The sequence below is a fragment of the Anolis sagrei genome, chromosome 6 (assembly GCF_037176765.1).
Source record: "Anolis sagrei isolate rAnoSag1 chromosome 6, rAnoSag1.mat, whole genome shotgun sequence".
Taxonomy (NCBI): Eukaryota; Metazoa; Chordata; class Lepidosauria; order Squamata; family Dactyloidae; genus Anolis; species Anolis sagrei.
In genome coordinates, this window is record NC_090026.1 from 70079473 (window position 1) to 70100679 (window position 21207).

The 21207-nt window shown below is 38.9% G+C and overlaps 1 protein-coding gene across 2 annotated transcripts in view; it reads left to right on the forward strand.

The window, feature by feature from the left end:
* Positions 1-21207, forward strand: part of ELMO1 (engulfment and cell motility 1) — a 341069-nt gene that overhangs the window by 219737 nt on the left and 100125 nt on the right. For both annotated transcript variants that reach the window (XM_067470179.1, XM_060781614.2), the window contains exon 16: positions 17250-17386. In XM_067470179.1, coding sequence (XP_067326280.1) covers positions 17250-17386 — 137 coding nt within the window. The remainder of the gene's footprint in view (positions 1-17249; positions 17387-21207) is intronic.

Genomic DNA, 21207 nt, shown 5'->3' on the forward strand with positions numbered 1-21207 from the left:
ATTATATCATCACAAGAGGCAACATGAAACAAACACCAAAAGAATACTGGGGAGGGGGAACTCTGCTAAAAGGTATGTCTCTGCACGTGTTTATAGTACACACGCAATACAGGATTAGATGAAAACCATCTTATTAAATAGTATGGCGATATTCTTCCACATAACTGTGGTCTATTGCAAATGTAATGTGATAGTTAAGATAAGAGCCAATTATTTCTGTAGAAGGGTTTGTTTTCCATGTTCATGCGTTTTCTGTGTTTCATTATGTTTGAGGTCACAGGGAAGTTGTACCTTAAATCTTCTACAGCAGAAGAATCTACATTTTATGCAGAGGAGGAAAATTACACACTGGACCAAAATCAATAAAATAAAGGAGGCTTTACAAAATTAAATCCTGGATGTTTGTTAAAAAAAATGTTTCAGGCTGCACCAGAATTTAGTTGTTCTGCTTTCTGGTTATGTGCCCTCCCAATATGGCCCATCTTTTTCCATTCATGAATGATGAATGAATGCATTTAAAAGAAAATGTTTTCTGTCACAACGTACAGTAGTTGCATTGCAGAGCAGTTGTGAGTTTATTGGAATACTGATGAGGCACTTGAAGTGTTTGGCTGGAATGCTTCATGTGAAAAAACAATATATCTTTCCAATATAATTAAATGTTTTCACTATATATGATTTCCTTCCATGACTGCTTGAAGAAGAACATTAAAGTCTTGGGCTGAATAACTCCACAGATAACTCTTGAATATTGTGACTAATCACAATTTTGTTTTTAAAATACAGCAATGTGTGTGTGAAAGGTAATTATTTTCTATAAAGCGCTTTTCACAGTCACAGTCCAACAGTTTTAATAACTATTTTGTCAATCTTCCAAAACCACACTTTTGGTCCGTAATTCAACCTCTTTCAATCTTTCAGTTTATCCATGCATTTTGCCTGTAAGGTAGATACTTTGTCTTGAAAAGGCACTTTTTAAACAAATGAACCGTTCTTAACTAAGCCAGACAGTTAAAATTTCGTTACCACCACTTAGATGAATCGTAAGGCCATTCCACACAGCCATATAACCCAGAATATCAAGGCGGAAAATCCCACAATATCAGCTTTGAACTGGAATATATGGCAGTGCAGACGCAGATATCCTAGTTCAAAGCAGATATTGCGGGATTTCCTGCCTTTATATTCTGGGTTATATGGCTGCGTGGAAAGGCTCTAAAAGACTCAAATGTAATTTATAAGTATGAAGCATAACTATCAGATATTATCAAAATAAGGATTTATAATTATTAAAATTAGAAAACTTTATTTTGGTAACAGCCAAAGATATCACTTGCTGCTCCTCTAATTTGATCTCAGATGTATTATTTATTCATTTATTTATTTGAAACATTTATATTCCACCCTTCACATCCCAAAGAGGATTCAGGAAAGAGCACAACATATATACGGCAAGCATTCCTTGCTGGAACATAAAATAACTATAGATATATAAAAACACTAAAATCAGTTACATCTGCTTTAAAATCAGTTGTTTAAAACCATCTCAAAACACCATTCTGGCTCCAGTCAGTGGAGTGGGTTTCCTATTATTGCCTTATTGCACTGTCCCAAAGGCTTGGTCCCACAGCCAGGTTTTTACTATCTTTCTAAAGGACAGGAGGGAGGGGGGCTGATCTAATCTCACCAGGGAGGGAGCTGCATAGCTGGAGGGCAATCACTGAGAAGGCCCTCTCTCTCATCCCCACCAAACGTGCTTGTGATGGTGGTGGGACCAAGAGCAGGACCTCCTCAGAAGATCATAGTCTTTACTGTTATTTGTAAAGGGAAATGCGTTCAGATATGTAAACTGGGCTGGGGCCTTTAAGGGCTTTATAGGTCAAAGCCAGCACTTTGAATTGTGCCTGGTAGCAAACAGACAGCCAGTGGAGCTGATGTAACAGGGGAGTTGTGTGTCCCTTTATGCCGCCCCAGTTATTAGCCTTGCTACTTCTGATTGGGCTATTTGAAGCTTCCGAACAGTCTTCAAAGGCAACCCCACATTGCAGTAGTCTATTCTGGATGTCCCAAGAGCATGGACCACCATGGCCAAGTTTGACTCCCCAAAGTACTGGCACAACTGCTGCACATGTTTTAATTGTGCAAAAGCCCCTCCCTTCCTAGCCACACCTAAAACCTGAGGTTCCAGGCTCAGCAATGAGTCCAGGAGAACTCCCAAGCTGTGAACCTGCACCTTCAGAGAAGTGTACCCTACACCCTGTTTGGTCTTGCGGCTGACCAGGAGGATCTTTGTCTTGTCTGGATATAACTTCACTTTGTTCACCCTAATCCAGACCATCACAGCAGCCAGGCACCAGTTCACGACTTGAACAGCCTCCTTAGCATCTGGTGCAAAGGAGTAATAGACTGAGATGTCATCTGAATACAGACGGCATCAAACCAAAACTCTGGATTATCTCATCCAATGGCTTCAGGTAGATGTTAAACAACATTGGGGACAATACTGAGCCCTGCAGGACACCACAGGACAATGGCTGTGGGTCTGAGCAGGTGTCCCCCAACAACACGTTCTGGGTACGATCCTCGAGATAGCACAGGTACCTCCCAAGGCCCATCCTCATGAAGTGACCCAGAAGGATACGCGGTCTATGGTATCAAAGGCCGCTAAGAGGTCCAGCAGAAACAACAGGGGCATACTCACCCTGTCGCGCTCTCTGAGGAGATCATCCACTAAGGTGACCATTGTTAGTTCCATAGCCTGGTCTGAAACCAGACTGCAATGGATTCAGATAGTCAGTTGAATCCAAGAACCCGTGGAGCTGCGAGGCAAACACATGTTTCCAAGACTTTGTCCAAAAAGGGGAGATTGGAGACTGGCCGAAAATTGTTTAAATCATTGGTTCTATCACAGCTTCTTTTAAGGCCACTGGAATTTTGCCTTCCCAAAGGCCTTTACCCACTCTGCCAAACTCCCTCTGGTTTCCTTTAACAGCCAGGAGGGGCAGGGGTCCAGAATGCATGTGGTCGCCCTTGCCTCTCCAAGAATCTTGTCAATGTCCTCGGGTTGCACAAATTGAAATGAACCAATTAAAACCGGTGCTCATTACATCTTCAGAGACTACAGTAACTGTGGCTCCAGATTGGAGTGAATCAGAGTGACATTATCAGCGAAGAACTAAGCAAATGCTTCACAGTGAGCTATTGAAATGCCAGGGACCCTGTCACAAGTGGTGGGGTTCAACAAACCTCTGACCATTCACCAGTATTAGCAGTAGTTGTACTATTTGTGTTCTTGTAGTTATTGTTGGTTCCACCACTGTCTATGTTAGACCATCACAACAAGCATTAAACTATGGATCAATCCCATATGATAAAGAGTGCATGAAGCAAGGTTGCTGCAAGGCCACACACCTCAATATAGTGTATTATTAGTGTATGTTTACATTGGTGTATCCTTGATGTGAAAATGTGTGAAAAAAGATAAGAAAAAGATCAATCTTAATCTTCCCCTTTTTTGAACACTTTGGGGGAAATTTTATTTGTATAAAAACATTGGGTTTTATACAGAAGATGATATATATGTGCAGATAGCTATGTATTTTGAGCAAAGTGGCATTAGTTTTTGCACATTTTTTTAGCAAAAACATCTCAAAATAATGAAATAAATCATTGAAAAAGTTGTCATTATAGTGAGCAGGGTATAAACATTTGAAATGTGCTGTACTTATGTGAGATTGCAAAATAACTATATTTTTCATTCCTCATTTACAGCATACCAGTAACAGGTACTAAGTCGTCAAGGGCTTTTCTGCACTGAGGTTTTTATTGCAGAATGTGTTTTCACCCGTTCATTTTCAGTCCATTACAATGTTTGTGTTCTCGCTCTCATTCACACACACACACTTTCCAGTCAACACAGGTCATTGTTTCTTATTGCCTATTCACTGGGAGGTGAGACACATAGGCATGCTCTTCTTTTACTGTCTGATCCCTTGGAAACCCTCCACTCATTTTCCTTGTCTGACACCTGCTTGAACTGCTTCTTTCCTGATATACAGCTTCACCCTCTTTGGAATGATTTTGACTTCAGAAGCCTAAAAATTGCTATGTGAGTCGCAACAAAAAACAGCAGCGGTCACAGATAGCATCTATGTCAGTGGGCCTATGAACCCATCCCAGGTTTTAATCTGAATTTTACATGAGATGCCCAAAATTCTGAACCTGTTTGGGGCTAAAGTTCATAATAAAACATTTAGCAGATTCACTGCTAAGGTGGGATTCACTACTCATAGGGAAAATGTACTATTTGTAGGTTGCAAAATGGGAAGCCTTTTTTCAGTGCCTATAAATATTAACAAAAATATCTTTCGTGGGTCAGCTTAGCCCTTGTGGCAGTTAGAACACTTCTAGTGGTAATACCTGGAACAAATACAGCAGTAAAATGTCAGATTTTGCTTTAAGCCAGCTGAGCGAAAACACTTTCCCTAAGCTCTTTTACAACAATAATAGGTCCTTAACTGAATTACATATTTTATTTTCACAGGCATAACCATGTTCATCTGCAGGAGATACAACAGGGTGACACTGTAAAAGAAAACACATCTATTATGACATAAACACTCATGGATGTTGCACATTTTATTTTTCTCTACTCTCACTACCAACAAACTCTCTCTGCTGCTCCCAGCGTAATTTTGATTATATATACGATAGTTTCTGATAGCACTTCATCTTTCTATGAGGTGGACTCTCCTCCATGAAACTGAGTTCATTGATAAGTTGATTCTTTTTATTAAGTGCCACAAGATATTTTCCTTGTTTATTAGGCTTTGTGAGTTTTTAATTACTAATACAGTATTCTGAGCTATTGTACAGAGGAAAATGGTAATCTAGACAATATTGTTATTTTGTTAGCCTGACAGTGTGTTTTCATCTGTTTTGTATTAAATGTCGGCAGAAAGAGGTATTGAACTGCTAGATTTATTGGAATGTGTGAGGCCTTACAAAAGCACTCACAAAGGTGTTTGTACTGAGAATTCCCTGAAGAAATATGTAATTTAAAAACTGTTCTGGCAGTTCACCCCATTGTCTCTTTGGCTATGTTTGATATGATGAGATGGGATAATTTCCCATCTAATGTTTGACTAATTAGCACTTGCAGAGTGTGTTGAAAAGTGTAAGCATAACATGCTAAGCCTTCTAAATGCTGTGATGATCTGGAAGCTCACAACAGTGCAAACAAGCGGAGTAGGTCAGGTTTTAATTATACATCATTGGCTTGACTACTTTTCACCAACAGATCTTTGCACCACTTCTTTAGCTGAGAAATTAGATTTGACTGGTTTTTGTTCACATCTCTTTAAATTTTATTATTCTGCTGAAATACACTAAAAGATTACAGAGCATATACACAGTGGAATGATACACAGTGGTAAGAAACAATTTTCTGTCTCTGTGCCTTTTATTGATGTTTTGCAAGAATTATAGAACAAGCAGAGGTATGTTTTCCATCTGCTAATGGGCTTGCTTTTAAAGTGTGGCACCCAAAAAATCTCAGCTTTGATTTTGAATACTGTACTGCTTGTTCCTAGACATTGTGGCAGAAAACTTTGCATGGAGGAATGAGACAGAAGGTACTAAAGGACAAAAAGACATAGCCCCATATTTCACAATGTAAAGCATGATTTCTGATCTCCACATGCATTTTATTTATGGGGAACGCTGTGCAGTGATTGGGACTTTCCTAAGATCTAATGTGACCTTGTAGATACTGCAGAGCAACCATTGGAGTGGCTGTTTTAATTTCCCCCTCTCATTGAAGTTTAGGGGAGGGGGAGTATGTGCCAGGTTAAGGACTGGTGTCAAGCACTCCCAGTAAACACAATACATATGGAGACTGGAAATCATGCTTTGCATTGGTCAGCATGTAAATATAGTATAACAATGCTCCTTCTGTTGAGGACTCCACCTCGTTTTGATCATCTCTCTGAATCAACGAACAGATTTATAGTAACAGCTGGGATTCTTGGATGCCCTGCTTATAGATCAGTGCCTTGGGGAGATACAGGTTAAATGAGTCCCTGGGCAACCAACATGTTTCTTTGGGAATCTGTTTTGGAAGCTGTCTCTGATTTCCTTAGCAGACATTTCCGCACAAGAACGAATAATAAAACATTTACCAAAAAAAAATCCTGTAATCTAGGCTGTCTATGCACCAAACATGGGAACATTTTCTGTGTCTCATTCTACATAGTAGCCCTCCATTCAAATAAGTATGCAGATAGGGAATAGTATTGCATAATATCAGACCTCAGTTCAATCTGTCTTCTGTCTGTGTCTTCCTCCACTTAGTCACATGTCCCATCTCCATTCATTTTAAGATGTTTACACAAAATCCACTTTAAGGCATGATCAAAAAATTAGTTAAGTTCAGGAGGTGCAGACCAGACTTTGTCATACTTACAACAGATCCATTTAAATAAGTGGGAATTGATCTACTACTTCCTTGGGTAAGTAGCCTAGGTACTACTTTAAGCATGATTAAGGCTAGATCAAACTGTATATGACTACACACCATAGATCTTAGCTAATTTGGGGTATTTTTTACTACCTGGAAATAATGATTTGTAACTTGGTATATTTATTTTTAGACCATCACCTTGAATAATTCAAAGCAGCATCTGTGCCTTAGAACTGTCTCTTCTTCTTGGCTTGCTTTGCTGCATTCTCCATCTGTTCATTTATTTTATCTCTTTTCAATTCTCCTGGTACTGCTTACTTGTAAAATCACTCATCCTTCTTGATTATTTTTGTTTCTGCTGGTCATTTGAAACAGCCTTTCTATTCTCTACAATAATTTCTTATCGCCATCTTTGCTAGTACTATTGAGTGAAGATTGGAAGAGGCTGAAAGAGAGCAGGAAATGGTTGTGGAATGGTTCTATGTAAATTTACAGTTTTAATATGTAATATTAATTGATATTTTGAAAATAAGGAATCAGTAGTTAATGCTTAAGGACTAACCTAGCACATGAGCAGATATCTTCCCTAGCTTCCCTTTGGCAAAACACCTAAGTCCTGCAGGGAAAAAAAACAGGTTAGTTTTCTCACTGGCTGGCCATCTCCCGGAAAGCCAAGGTGCTGGTCATTTCATCAATTCACATGACTTCTAGAAAGACCAACATTTTCAGGTCAGTGGCACTCTGCTTCCATGCTCTCATGTCATGACATGTAGAGTAATTTCAATGATCTGCCTTTCAACAAATGGATACCATATGTGCTCAATGAACTCCTTTTCTCCCCCATTACATACTACAAATAAGGGGCAGGCATCTACTTAGATCCTATCCCCCACCAGACCGACCAATATGGCCCTCACAGCCACTTGCAAATTTCTTCAGAGTACCTGGTTCACTGCTATAGATAGATGAACTTCATCGTGCTGGAAATGCTCCTTCCTCGGTAAGGCTATATCAGGATGAAGTTGCCCAAACCCTTGGTGAGGGCATTATAGACCTTTCAGTTAACATTTATCCTGGTCATGGGGACCTGCCCTCTTTATCAGTGTCAAAATTCCCATCCTCCAACTTCCCAGGAATGCCCTCTTCTTCAGGACTAAAATTTCTAGCCAGGCAGGTTTTTTAAAATATCTAGGTTTTCTTACAAGATCTGAACTAGAGAAAGCAGGCAATCAGCTAGCAGAACTCTGAGGAGGAGGAGGAGGAGGAGGAGGAGGAGGAGGAGGAGAGACATTCTCAATTAGAGCAAGACAATTTAAATTTCAAAAGCAACCAGCCTCATGCCCATGGGAGTTATGGGAAGAGCCTCAGATCTCAAAGTGATGGAGAGGAAAAAAGGACCATGATGCCATCTTTGGGATGTTGCTTAGCTTCAAGGGAGGTCTGTCACTGGGCTCTTCTAGACTGACTACGAATGCAGGACTGATCCAGCATCCCGGATACCAGATTGGCCCCATATAGCATCCAGAGAGGGACTCCCTCAAGGGGCAGGAAGGGATCCCAACTGCCCAGCTGCCTTGACAACTGTAAAGTCAAAGAAAGGTCCAAATCCTTCCCAAGTTACCATAACCTGTTAACTTTCCCCAAATTTAGCTTAACCGGGGGCAAGACTGGGTTAATGTAACCTTGCTTTGGGTTAAGCCAGATCAATCCTGTGCTGTATTTAGCCATTGAGGGGCAGATCTGAATACACGCCGACCTACATAGTCAGTGTAGATGAGACCTTTGTCGTTGTTGGAATGACTCGCCTAAGGAGCAGTGGTTTTGCTTATAACAGCCAGAGCTTATAGGGTATTTAATGTAGAAATAACCAGAGCAATTGGTAGTTTTTAGGTATTAAGTCAATACATGTATCCTCTTTTTTTCAAAATTTGGTACCCTGAATTTATACAGCCTAAATGCTCCCACCAGCAATATTTTTCTGTTACATCCAAGTGAACAAGAAAATTAGTCCTCACTCTGTGAATTGGAGGCTGCAGATTAGTTGTACGGAATTGGTTCAGGTGCTGATGACGTCACATTGACTATTGCGATGTGACGGACCCCATGGCAAGAAAAAGGAAGTGTTTGCAGGATAGGTGGATCAATGTGATCAAGTCAGCAGTGTCCAATAGAGAAGGTTGAGCCCCTAAAAGAGCCTACATGGATTAGGCAATAGAGGACAATTCGACCTTTGAAAGTAAGTGAGTGAAATTGTGATTTCTGGGGATTTCTGTAGAAAATTTATAAAATCTGCACTGTACATACTAGGGAATGAGCAATATTTGACATCTGCTCCTATATGAAATTTCTCTGAGACCTTTTTTGGTATTTGTCACTTTTCTGATACTTGTGTGATATGCAAGAGATCACACCATTTTTTATATTTACTCAAACATTATGGATCATTATGTTTGGCTTAGCAATAAGGTACTTTTAAAATTAGATACTCATTAAACAAACAAGCTCTGCATGTGAAGATCTTGAATTTTGCCATCTGTATAGCAAATATGTATGAAGAGCAAGATCCCCTGTTTTTTCCTTCATGTGGAAACTTTTTTTCTTGTTAACCTGTCCTTATCCTGTATTGTCAATTTAGAAGGAAATTATTACTTAGCTTTTAAAAAATAATTGAAATTTTGTTATTAGTACAAGAAAGATGACCAAATGAAATACTATTACTCCATTTGGTGCTCTGCTTATTATCTCAACTACATTTTTTATTTTAAATAATATTATTTTGCAGTAGGGGGATCCTTTGCTTCAGAAGAAGCTACAACCTTTATAAGCTGATCATAGTTTTTCTTTCTGCTGTATTCTGTAGAGAGTTGCCTGCTGTGTACATAAAAACAATTACAGCAGTAGAAATTTTCAGAGTGATATTCTCATCTAATAAATCTTGCCATCTTTCCTGCAAAAGGTTTGTTTATTCTTCAAAATGCCATTTAAAGAAATCCCCAGAAAACAATTTGCTGTGTTTTTATCTTATCGCTTCTTGAAAGCCCTTCCAATGAGTTTCCTTCCCAATGGGTCATTTGCAACTGCTGCTGAGAGGTAGACCTTTACTTCAGGCCATTCTTCATGAATTGTGAAAATGTATATAAAAGTAGCTGTCTTTACAAATTATCCCCCTATAAGTTAACAGAACATGGATGAGAAACGTATCCCCAGTTGTGACTGTTTTTCAGTTGCAGAGAGGATTCTGCAGTACATGAAAAGTTTTCTTCCAGAAGTTCCCATAGCAAGTAGAAACAACTGGCCGGAGCATATTGGGTTATTTAAGAGAGTTGTGCTACTGTTTGTGTCTTTCTAAAATGTAATGTAAAACACCTTCAGTAGTTTAGCAAAATATAATATATTTTAACAATTTTATATGTGAATAGCAGCTTTGAATTGAAATGTGTACATTTTAGCTTTGTTACTATAGTTATAACTTTTCATATGGTTATCTTGAGTTCATGTTCCATGGTTCCAATTCAATTTAAAATTATTTTCTTTAAAGAAAACTGATTTTGAAAACCGTATACCTTATCTTTATAGCCAGCATTCAGATATCTGTTCTGAAACTTTGAAAATTATAATTTTACTGGTTTGGTTTTGAAAATTATTGATTGTGTTAAATCATAGTACCTAAAGTAATTAGACAGCTCGCTTTAAATATTATTTCATCTCAATCCCCAGGCTTGCTAGATATCCAAAAAAATTTCCACCATACAAGCCAGCAAGTCTTGACAGCAATTATAAAGATGCGTTTTCGTTATCAGATTTCTTAACTATATATATAAAAAAGTCAAAATATGTTTGTATGTTGGTTGGTTTGTACCACCATCAAGCCATGCTCCTGCAGCAGCACCCCAAACTCTGAAGCCAACTTTGCAATTAACTTTGTCAGGGGTCATTTGAAAGTATTGCAAATTAATTAAGTCATTACACATGCATTTGTTCAGAGTACACATTTAGTTTCTGATTCATGGATAGATAATTTTAAATATGATATAATGAAATGCAATTTATCTTGGGTAAAGAACTATTGCCTCTTCCTTGCTCACAGTGACCAATAGCAGCAGCAGCAACAACAACAACAACAACAACAACAACAACAACAACAACAAATTTATTCTTATACCCCGCCACCATCTCCCTGAAGGGTGTAAATGACTACATAGGAAATCCCGAAACCAGTTTAAGGCCTGGATGGTGATTTCACAAACCGCAGAGCAGTGGTGTGCATTAAAAGCTTACTTTTGTGAATTTTTGTGGGAATTTGTTGTCTCTCCTCCACAATTTGAACCTATCTTTGAACTGCATTAAGTGATCAGCGTAGATGGAGTCCAAGTGAGACATGGGCAGTTGGTTAGTAGGCTGAATCAATTATGAGCCCATTTGAAGACATCCAGATCTTCTGCTGACTTAAACTTATGTTGTTTTTCAATCCCAGAAATTATAAGTAAAACTTGTGAAACATTCTGACACTCAGAGAACAAGCTGTTCTGATTTAAACTGATAGCTGGCTATTCTTAGGAAATGCAGTGCATCTTAATAGTTCTTTCTCTCCTGATTGATAAGATTTAGTAGGGAGCTAATATCAGACATAAGTAAGATTGCTTTTTTAGAGGAAGGTGCTAAAACATTTAATGCTCTAATCTTTAAAACTTGAAATGATGATAAGTAATATATAGAAGCAACAGATATTTTGTGGAAATCCCATACTGAAGAAGAACATTATTCTGCAAGACAGAAATTGTTTGTATATCTTAAATACCAAGTGTGAATGCCAAGTGTGAAATATTTTATTTGCTTTCCTGAAGTCAGCCCTATGCTCCTATCAGCAAATGTCTTAGGAATCAGATGGTAGACTATAAGAACTGTTGAGTATTTAATTCAATTCAGGTTGTTCACAGAGTATCCAGCAGGAAGAAGGTGGCTGCCAATTGTTTGAGGAGTCATTAATCAAGTTAGTAGTTCACATTAACAAACCCAGCAAGAAGTAAAACAGGGTCATAAATCATACTCAGTCCCAGGTCAGAAAAACACTAATGCCTGAATAATACTGCTAGCCACCATGGAAGGTTGAAAGCAATAAAGCTGGAGATTGATAGACAATTGTCTCCAGGTATCAGGTGCCTAATTAAGTCAGTGTGTCCTGCTCAATAACCTCATGAGGCTGCTCAATCACTTCTTGTCTCTTCATCAGTCAATGAATGATGGTAACGGGTCTGCAGCATCCTACTGGAGAGTAGCATCTGCAGCATCCTACTGGAGAGTAGAGCCCTCTCATGCTTCAACCCTGAGGTCCTAGGACTCGGGGACCATGACTATGAGGAGCTGCATGTTCTTGTCAGTCAGCCCCTCCTCTCAATCCAAGTTACCCAACTCTAAAGAATGAATTAGAACAAAGTCCTAGTGTTTCAGGGCGAGAGATTGGACCATTAGGACACACATACACATTCATTTTAATATAGTTGCAGGTTACTTTATCTTGGTCTTGAGATGATTTGTACTGAATTGGCTTTTTTTGAGCTTTGTGTTCCAAGTGTTTAACAATCGTTTCTATGTTTCATGTAGGGAAAGAAATGTATCCTGCTGTTATACATGTTTTATTTATCTCTAAATAATTCACAGAATTCTAGTTATATGTGTAGTATGTGCTTATTTTATAGCAGTACATTCAAACTTACTTTGTAGTTGTACATTTTAATCTTGCCTCATGCCAAAAATTCTACATGGCCAATGTTTAAAAATGAAACATTAAAAGCCCTGGAATAAAATACCCACAAAGTTTAAAACACTGGGTCAAAACAGATCCGCTGGAAATGTTCAGACTTTGTTCTATGCTGGCAGGAGAGCATATGAAAAATTGTCTTATTGTATACCTTCTTCACTCTATGTGGTAAAGGTCACTCCTTTCTAAGGAACCTGCCATTTCAACCCCATTTACCAGGTCATCCAGTTGCTTAGGATCAGATCTAAAATAGCTGATCGCTTTGTTGTTTCTTCCACCTTCTGAACCATGAAATTGTCTGCAAGGCATATGAGGAATTTGTTGCATCTGATAAACACATTTCCAATATCAGAATGCTTTACAATCTCTCATTGTTACTACAACTCTCCTTTTTGAATGTGTGGTTGTCTGTTCCAGAAAAGCATCATCCAATTCGTCCATGTGGCTTGGAGATCTGTAGCTAATGGCCAGAGTGTCATTCAAGTTGTTTCTTTCTCCCTGTTTTTTACCCAGATACTCCCAACCTGGCTTTAAGGATTTACACCATGGACCTCATAGGTGTAAATATTCTTTATATACAATGCTATGCCCCCTCCTTTTCTGTTTGGTCTATTTTTCAGAAATTGGTTATACTCCCTCTGTTATTATATTCCTGTCATGAGACTCATCCCACCAGAATGCCAATTATATCATATTTGCATTGTTGTATCAAGAGTTCAAGTTCATGTTGTCTGTTTCCCATGCTTTGTGTTTTAGTGTAGAGACACCAAAGACCTTCGCTTTGTGGTGTTCTTGTACTTTTTCCCCAATTCTTTCTGTAGTAGTAAGACTCTTTCCACACAGTTCTATAAAATCCACATTGAATTGGATTATATGGATGTGTGGACTCAGATAACCTAGTTCAAAGTAGATATGGTGGATTATCTGCCTTGATATTCTGAGTTTATATGGCTGTATGGAAGGGCTCTAAAAGTACTCTCTGTTGCTAAACTACTGCTTACTCAAGTGCTGTCTCCTTCCCTTAGATAACTCAGTTTCAGGTTTGTAAGGCTGTTGGCAAAAACACTGTGAGATACAACCCATTCTTTCCCAGAAACACAACTTCATTAAACCTCAGACCATGGTCCAGGAAGCCAAGACATTGCTGATGGAATCATCAGCTATCCTTCTCCATCTTCCCAGGCTGCATCTTTGTCCTGGGAGGAAACACTACCTGTGCATCAAGGCCCTTCAGCGTCTTATCCATAACCTCATAATCCTGTGTGATCTCCCAAAGACTATGCCTTGCATTGCTATTGGTTCCCACATGGACAAAAAGGAAATGGTTTTGGTTTATGGGCCTGAAAAGCCTTTTCAGCATCTCTGTTACATGTCAGATTTTTGCTCTAGGGGAAGAACATATGTTTCAAATCAGGTCCACAACCACCATTCTTGTCCCTCTCAGCAGGAAGCCTCTTACCACCACCACCCATCTCTTTAAAGATTTGGTGCAGGCCATTCCATGTGCTGACTTTTCCATGGACACCTGCATGTTCCCTGAAGACAAGCTCTGTTGCAACTTCTGTTATTTTGCATCATCACTGATGCTAGAGAGAACTTCGTATTGATTCTGTAACTTCAATTTACATAATAATTCTTGGTCCTTCTACTTCTGTGTGTAACATTTGTCCAAATGTCTACCTCCTATGTTTGGAGAGTGAGCTCTTCAGAGAGATCCCATGTGTGATTGTCGTAACAAGACAGTCTGCGCTGCTGGGTCCAAGGCAACCTCTTCTTCTCTAATATGATGTAGTGTGGATCCATGAGGCACTAGTCCTTCTCTTCCAAGAGGACCACTGACTTCAAGTATAGCTATCCATATCCTCAGGCAAGAATACAAACATTCCATAATTGTTGCAGGGGACTGCATGAACTCCCTCACCATCAATTTTAGCAAAACTAAGTAAAGAATTAAATAGGAAAATCTGAACTTCCCTTGCAATCCCCACCTCTCCCCCCCCCCCCCCCCCCCGCTAAACACCCCTGTTTGTCTTGCTTTGTGTGCTGAGCTCCTGTATGCCAAGCTCTGGGAACTGGTGCTATGGATATATATAGAAGTGGTGAAGTATCTTCTAGGCATTTTAAAGCATATGTCAGGAATGATTTTATTGTGTTTACGGGTATGGCTAGTGGTTGGATTGGATAGTCCTTGTGGTCTCTTCCAGCTCTATGATTCCTTGACTTTGATAGATGGATGAATGGACTGCCTGCATGCAAAGTCTCTTGCTAGGTGAAGCACCCCTCTGTGATGTCATTCGGAAAGAAAGGTGACAGGTATAAGGAGAAGAAATGAAGGAAGGAGCCATGTTGCCATGAAGACATTGTGAACAGGCCCTCTCAGAGCTTACTTGCTTACTTAGGTGATCCCTCGTTGTCTGAGTAGGATAATCCTCCAGGGTGGGTCCGTAGGCGACTACGGAGCACTATTCTTGATCTGCAGTGAGGGCATTGGTTTCCAGGTGGGTGGCGGTTCCAGTCAGGGTTGGCTTGACGTGCCTTCCTCTTGGCACGTTTCTCTCAATCGCCCTCCATTTGTGCCTCATCAAATTCTGCAGTGCTGCTGGTCACAGATGACCTCCAGCTGTAGCGCTCACAGGTCAGGGCTTCCCAGTTCTCAGTGTCAGTTTTTAAGGTTGGCTTTGAGCCCATCTTTAAATCTCTTTTCCTGCCCACCAACATTCCATTTTCCATTCTTGAGTTCGGAGTAGACGGTGGAAGATGGTGGTCAGGCATTCGGCCAATGTGGCCGGTCCAGCGGAGTTGATGGCAGAGGACCATCGCTTCAGTGCTGGTGGTCTTTGCTTCTTCCAGCATGCTGACATTTGTCCGCTTGTCTTCCCAAGAGATTTGCAAGATTTTCCGGAGGCAGCACTAATGGTATCGTTCTAGGAGTTGCATGTGACATCTGTAGACAGTCCACGTCTCGCAGGCGTATAGCAGGGTTGGGAGCATAATAGCTTTATAAACAAGCACCTTGGTATCTCTACAGATGTCCCAGTCCCCAAACATTCTCTGCTTCATTCAGAAAAATGCTGCACTCGCAGAGCTCAGGCGGTGTTGTATTTCAGTGTCAATGTTGACTTTGGTGGAGAGGTGGCTGCCAAGGTAGCAGAAATGGTCAACATTTTCTAATGTTACTTTGGCTTGTGGTTGGTCTTAGCTAGTATTAATACCAGGAATTTTCTTGAACCCAAAAGCTGATGTTTTAAGGGGAAACATAACATTATCCTGTTGCTTTTTGTTTTCTCTGCTTTTGTAAGATAGATCAGTAAGCAACTGTATTTTTGTTTTTATTTATTAAAGACCTTGAAGTCTCAAGGCCATTGCCCAGTTTCATTTCCCCTTCTATCCATGGCACTGTTTTGAAAAGCTTTGCTTTGTTTTTGCTTGTGCTTAATAGAGTTTGATGACAACTACAAGTCTCCCATAGGATTTAATACTGTTGTGTTCAATTATAGACTGAAGGTCTGATTATCAGAAATGCTGCTCAGTCACAGCTGCACTCAGAATGAATGGAAATTGAAGGTGCCATGTCCCTTGAAAATGAGACCCTTGACACCACTCATTTCGTTTAATGACTCAGACTTGACTTGTAGATTGAAGCCAATGACTTTCATAACTCCCCCTGAGTATCCTGCCATGGAAAGTAATGAAGCATTATTGAGCCTGGTATATTAAATTAACTTGTACCTTTGTCACATAACTGAGAGAAATGGGTTGGATTTCAATCTGACTTTGTAACACATTTGAAACTCATACTGAAAAGAAAGCTCCATGTTTCCACTTTGCAACTGTGACAGGCCTGGTTATGATCCATAGGACCTTCATGTAACAACATGGTTGTACCTCTGTAAGACCTATGATGGGGGAAAGTATGTACATTAATGTTTCCAGTAAATTATATTGTTTCCCATTAGTGAGAGGAAGGGCATGCTTGTGTGAGTTGATCCTCTCATTCACTTTGATAGCCAGGAAAGGGTTTTTGAGAGTTCCTACCAGGAGGAGCAACCCTCAGTCTCATTCCTGCCTTATGCTTCAACAGGATATACACAGCTTCCTTCCACTTCTCCATGACCCACCTTTCCCAGTAGTTCTAGATGTATATCAGGCCTTTGATACACTGCTATATAAAATCCCGATTATCTGCTGTGAATGGATTATCTGGCATTGTAGAGTCATATAATCCAGTTCAAATCTGATAATGTGGATTATATGACATTGTAGAAAGGGCCTCAGAGAAGAATTCAGTTTTTCTTTCATCCTGTTCACTGACAATTTCCTGCCCATACTTTTTAAATGACAGATTGTGATGTTTTTTGTTAAATTGAAAGGCTTGAGGACACAAACATTTTTAAAGAAATCATGATTGAACTGCAACTTCCATCAGTTCTAGCTAATGTAATTAATGGGATTCAAATTCACTTCAGTTCAAGCTTATTTCCTAGCTTATATTTTTGCTATTTCTTGAAATGGCTCTGACTTGCCTTATACTTTATCTGAAATATTTTATAGTAATAATAATAATAAAACTTTATTTCTAGACCACCCTCTCTCCTTGAAGGGACTCAGGGCGGTTTACACACAAAAGAAGGCAAACATTTAATTCCCTAAATAAGTACAAACACATCAAAAATAATGCACAATACAATTTTGTTACTCTGTTTTATTCTAGAACAATTATGGGAATCATAGTATCCCCTGGTGGTGCAGTGGGTTAAACCCTTGTGCTGGCAGGACAGCTGACCGAAAGGTTGGTGGTTTGAATCCAGGGAGTGGGTTGAGCTCCTATCTGTCAGCTCCAGCTTCCTATGTAGGGACATGAGAGAAGCCTCCCACAGGATGATAAAACATCCGGGTGTTCCCTTAGCAATGTCTTTGCAGTCGGCCAATTCTCTCACACCAGAAGTGACTTGCAGTTTCTCAAGTCACTTCTGACACGAAAAATAATGATTTTTCACTATTAATATTTTTCTTTTATTTATTTCCTTTTAGCCAGTGAGACCTGCAATGATTTCCACCCAATGTTCTTCACGCATGACAGGTCTTTTGAAGAATTCTTCTGTATTTCCATCCAACTGTTGAATAAGACATGGAAAGAGATGAGAGCAACCTCTGAAGACTTCAATAAGGCAAGATTGTTGGGAAGGGAGTATTATGAAATGTCTCCCTTTTTCCTTGGCTTATCATATATACATACATACCTACACATATGTGTGTGTGTGTGTGTGTGTGTGTGTGTCTGGGTTAGTTCTGAATGTGATTCAGATGTTTTCGTTTCATGAGATTGTACCTGCTTAAAAATAGACATGAGATAATAATTTGAAAGCATCCTCATACTAGAATTGCTCTGCAGATGGAGAATTTATTTGTTGGAAAGCTGCTTGCTTTCTTCCTAAGACACAAGTAGGTTGTGATTGTACAATATGCCTTCTAGATTGTCTGAATTCCCTTTAGTAAAGAAATAACCACTATTTACTTGAGGCAACAGTAATCTCTTGTAAAACTTGAATTTTACATCACAGTTTGACACAAAAGGGATAAAACATGGTTTCAGTATTGCTAGTGCTATTTTAGTGTTTTTTTGAATTTCTGAATAACTAAAGGGAAATAATGCAACAATACTTCTATGCGGCATTTCTGTGTGGTTGCAAAGACCATATACTTGTATATTGAACTTTAAGTTTATTATATCCCATTATTATTATTATTATTATTATTATTATTATTATTATTAAAGGATTTAAGGATCGAACTGCAAATACTCTGGCACAAGCCAGTCAAGGTGGTCCCAGTGGTGATTGGCACACTGGGTGCAGTGCCTAAAGACCTTGGCCTGCACTTAAACACAATCGGCACTGACAAGATTACCATCTGACAGCTGCAAAAGGCCACCTTACTGGGATCTGCATGCATTATTCGCCGATACATCACACAGTCCTAGACACTTGGGAAGTGTCTGATGTGTGATCAATACAACAGCCAGCAGTGTCTGCTGTGGACTTACCTTGTTGTGTTTCAAATAATAATAATAATAATAATAATAATAATAATAATAATAATAAACTTTATTTACATCCAACTCCCTCTTCCCGAAGGGACTCGGAGCAGCTTACAACAAAGAAAATAGAAACAAATAATTATAAACACAGGCACTGTCACAAATAACTCAATAGCAATAAAACAAGCAAGGCAAACGCAATATGGAAGTATGGATACATTTTGGTTCCTGGGTTGTTTTCAGATGTGTTACTGTAACTCAGGCATGTAGCCGGGGGGGGGGGGGGGCTTGAGGGGATTCACCCCCCCCCCCCAATTCTCATGGTGGTCCGCGAGAAGGCCTTACTGGTACATTATTTAAACTGTTATGTTTATTCATATCATGATCTGATCACCATGCTCAATATATCCCATATGCATGGGGGTATTGGGGTAATGATACAAAAGGTTTGCTAGGGTAGACCTTCTTTCACTCAGACTCACCCCCCCAAATCAAAATCCTGACTACATGCCTGCTGTAACTGAATTCTCCTCCCACCCCCACAACCCTCAATGCCACTGGAAAATCAATCTCAGAGGAGATTGATCCCAGAAGAGAATATATCATTGAGATCTCACATGAATTATATGCCCTGAAGAGTGTTCTATGAGTTTTTAATTCATATAGATCTTGCTATCTCTTCTGGGATAGCTATGTTTGGTGCCTATGAATGTACTTTGCAAACAGGTTGATTCTGCAAAACCAGATCTGGTAAACCGAAGCAAACCGATGCAGTAATACATTGCCAGCATCATGTTTTCTTGCTTTCATTCTTCTATTTCTTCACATCATTTCTTCCCAAAGCTAACCTTAGTGCTAGAATTAAATCTTTAACTACCAGCCCAATATATTTTCATATTCTAGTGGGCTGTATTTCTGTGAGTAAGTGAGTGAAGAACATGTGATATAATCCCATATCAGATTTTACTGCAATTACAGTATATTGGATTTTGGCTCTTGGGACCCCAATATCTTCCTGAAAGCTACTCGGCCAATGTTGGTCTTCAATCATAACGGAAGACAGAAAAGCTCCTTTATTAAGTTTTTCATTAATCAAGCTTAATTGTATTTTGTAATCTAGAAGAAGCAGGAGTTTTCAGTCTTCTCAAACTCTTAGGCATGTTCTTGTATTCTCGTATGGCACAGAAGTTCTCCTTCATTAGTTTAGTTTCCATTTCCCGTAACCTAAAACTTTTTTAAAACTCCAACTAGGAAATAAACTGATGAAAACCTAGTCTGGTCTCGGTATGTCAGATTTTTCTGACAGTCCACATATAGTATGTTAACTGTGATACATCTGACCGAAGTTCTCTTGTGGCTGCTACTGTTACTGTGATGAACTAACAAGCCAGATACCACTTATGGCAACCATGTGAATTACAGTTCCAAGAGATCCTCTTATTAACAGTCCTACTCAGATTTTGCAAATGTAGTCCTGGTTTTTTCCTGATTGATCTATCCATCAGTAAAACAGTCTTCTGCTTTTCCTACTGTCTTCAACTTTAATACTGTTGGTTTTTTTTATTAAATTTGTCACTTTTTCATGAGTATGGTTGTGACAGTGATGTGTACCAGAAAAAGGGACACAATTTCCCATTGCCTATAGTTTAAATTCTTGTTGGACCTCACGGATGTGGCCAAGGAGTGAAGTTTTCTTCCATCTTGGATTGGAAGAGAGCTTAAGAGAGAAAGCAAACCACAGAGAAAAGACAGCTTAATTTTTTATATCCATGATCGTTGTTTTAGGTTTGGAACTTTTGCCCAATGTGTCTGGTTATTTTCTTTTAATTTTCATTCTGGAAGTCAAATATAGTTTGGTTTTTGTACTATACTTCAATACTTTATCAGATCATGTACATTTAATGTTTAGGGATGTACATCTTTCATAGATAACTCTATAATTAAAAGCCCAAATAAAAACAGAGATATTTTCAGTGTGCAGCTTGTATTATGAATGGTTTGTTTTTTTCTGAGAAGGTAATTATTGTGAGCATTCAGCAAGCCAAAACATAGATAAAAATGTACTTTTTTTGCTGATGAGGACTTGAGTGCCCTGCTCTGCTGTTTTTACCAGTAGAATCTCATTGCAGCCATAGTTAGGGATGAAAAATGGCTCACAGTAAATGACTAATTGTCCAAAAGCAGGATTTTAAAAATGAATAATGCCTTGTGCTGCTTTCCCTAAAGAACAATGTCCTACAGTCCATCAACATAAGCTATAAAGTAGGCCATTTGAGGCAGGTGTATTTCATATGCTAATTATAAATTAGGGCTGCAAAGTATAGATGTTCAAGAGAAATACATTCTGCAGTTTAGAGGTCACTGTAACAAAGTCATTGGTGGAAAAAAGAGAAGATAGTCTCATTTTACCTGCCACTTGATTTTTGCAAATGGGAGGTCTCTGTTACTGTAAAAAATAGAGGTTGTTCCTGGTTTCAGAAGCAGAAAAAGGATAACAAGGTTTTCTAAAGGCAGCTGGACTAATTGTAGTGGGTGAATCCTGAGAGAGTCATGTGTACATGTAAGGATGATCTGTTGATATTCTCAAATTGCTCATTTGATTCACAGACCTTTGTTATTCTCAGATCAATAAATCTCTTCAGTATTGAAATCTGCATTGCAAATACATAGGGTGAAGTATTAAACCTAAATAAATAATCATTGAGAATTTATTTGAAGAAAAATAACTGAAATAGAAATGCAGATCCTCGCGTTAACTTGGTAGTTGAAAGATGTTCTGTAATTCAGTCAGTTTTAAACTATGAATTTTAAATTTAGCTTTTATTAATATTAATGTTTTGATCTTCTGTCTATGAGATAGATAGATAGATAGATAGATAGATAGATAGATAGATGATAGATACTTTGTTTTATCTTTGTAATTTAACTCTATTGAGCCATGGGGATAAGGGG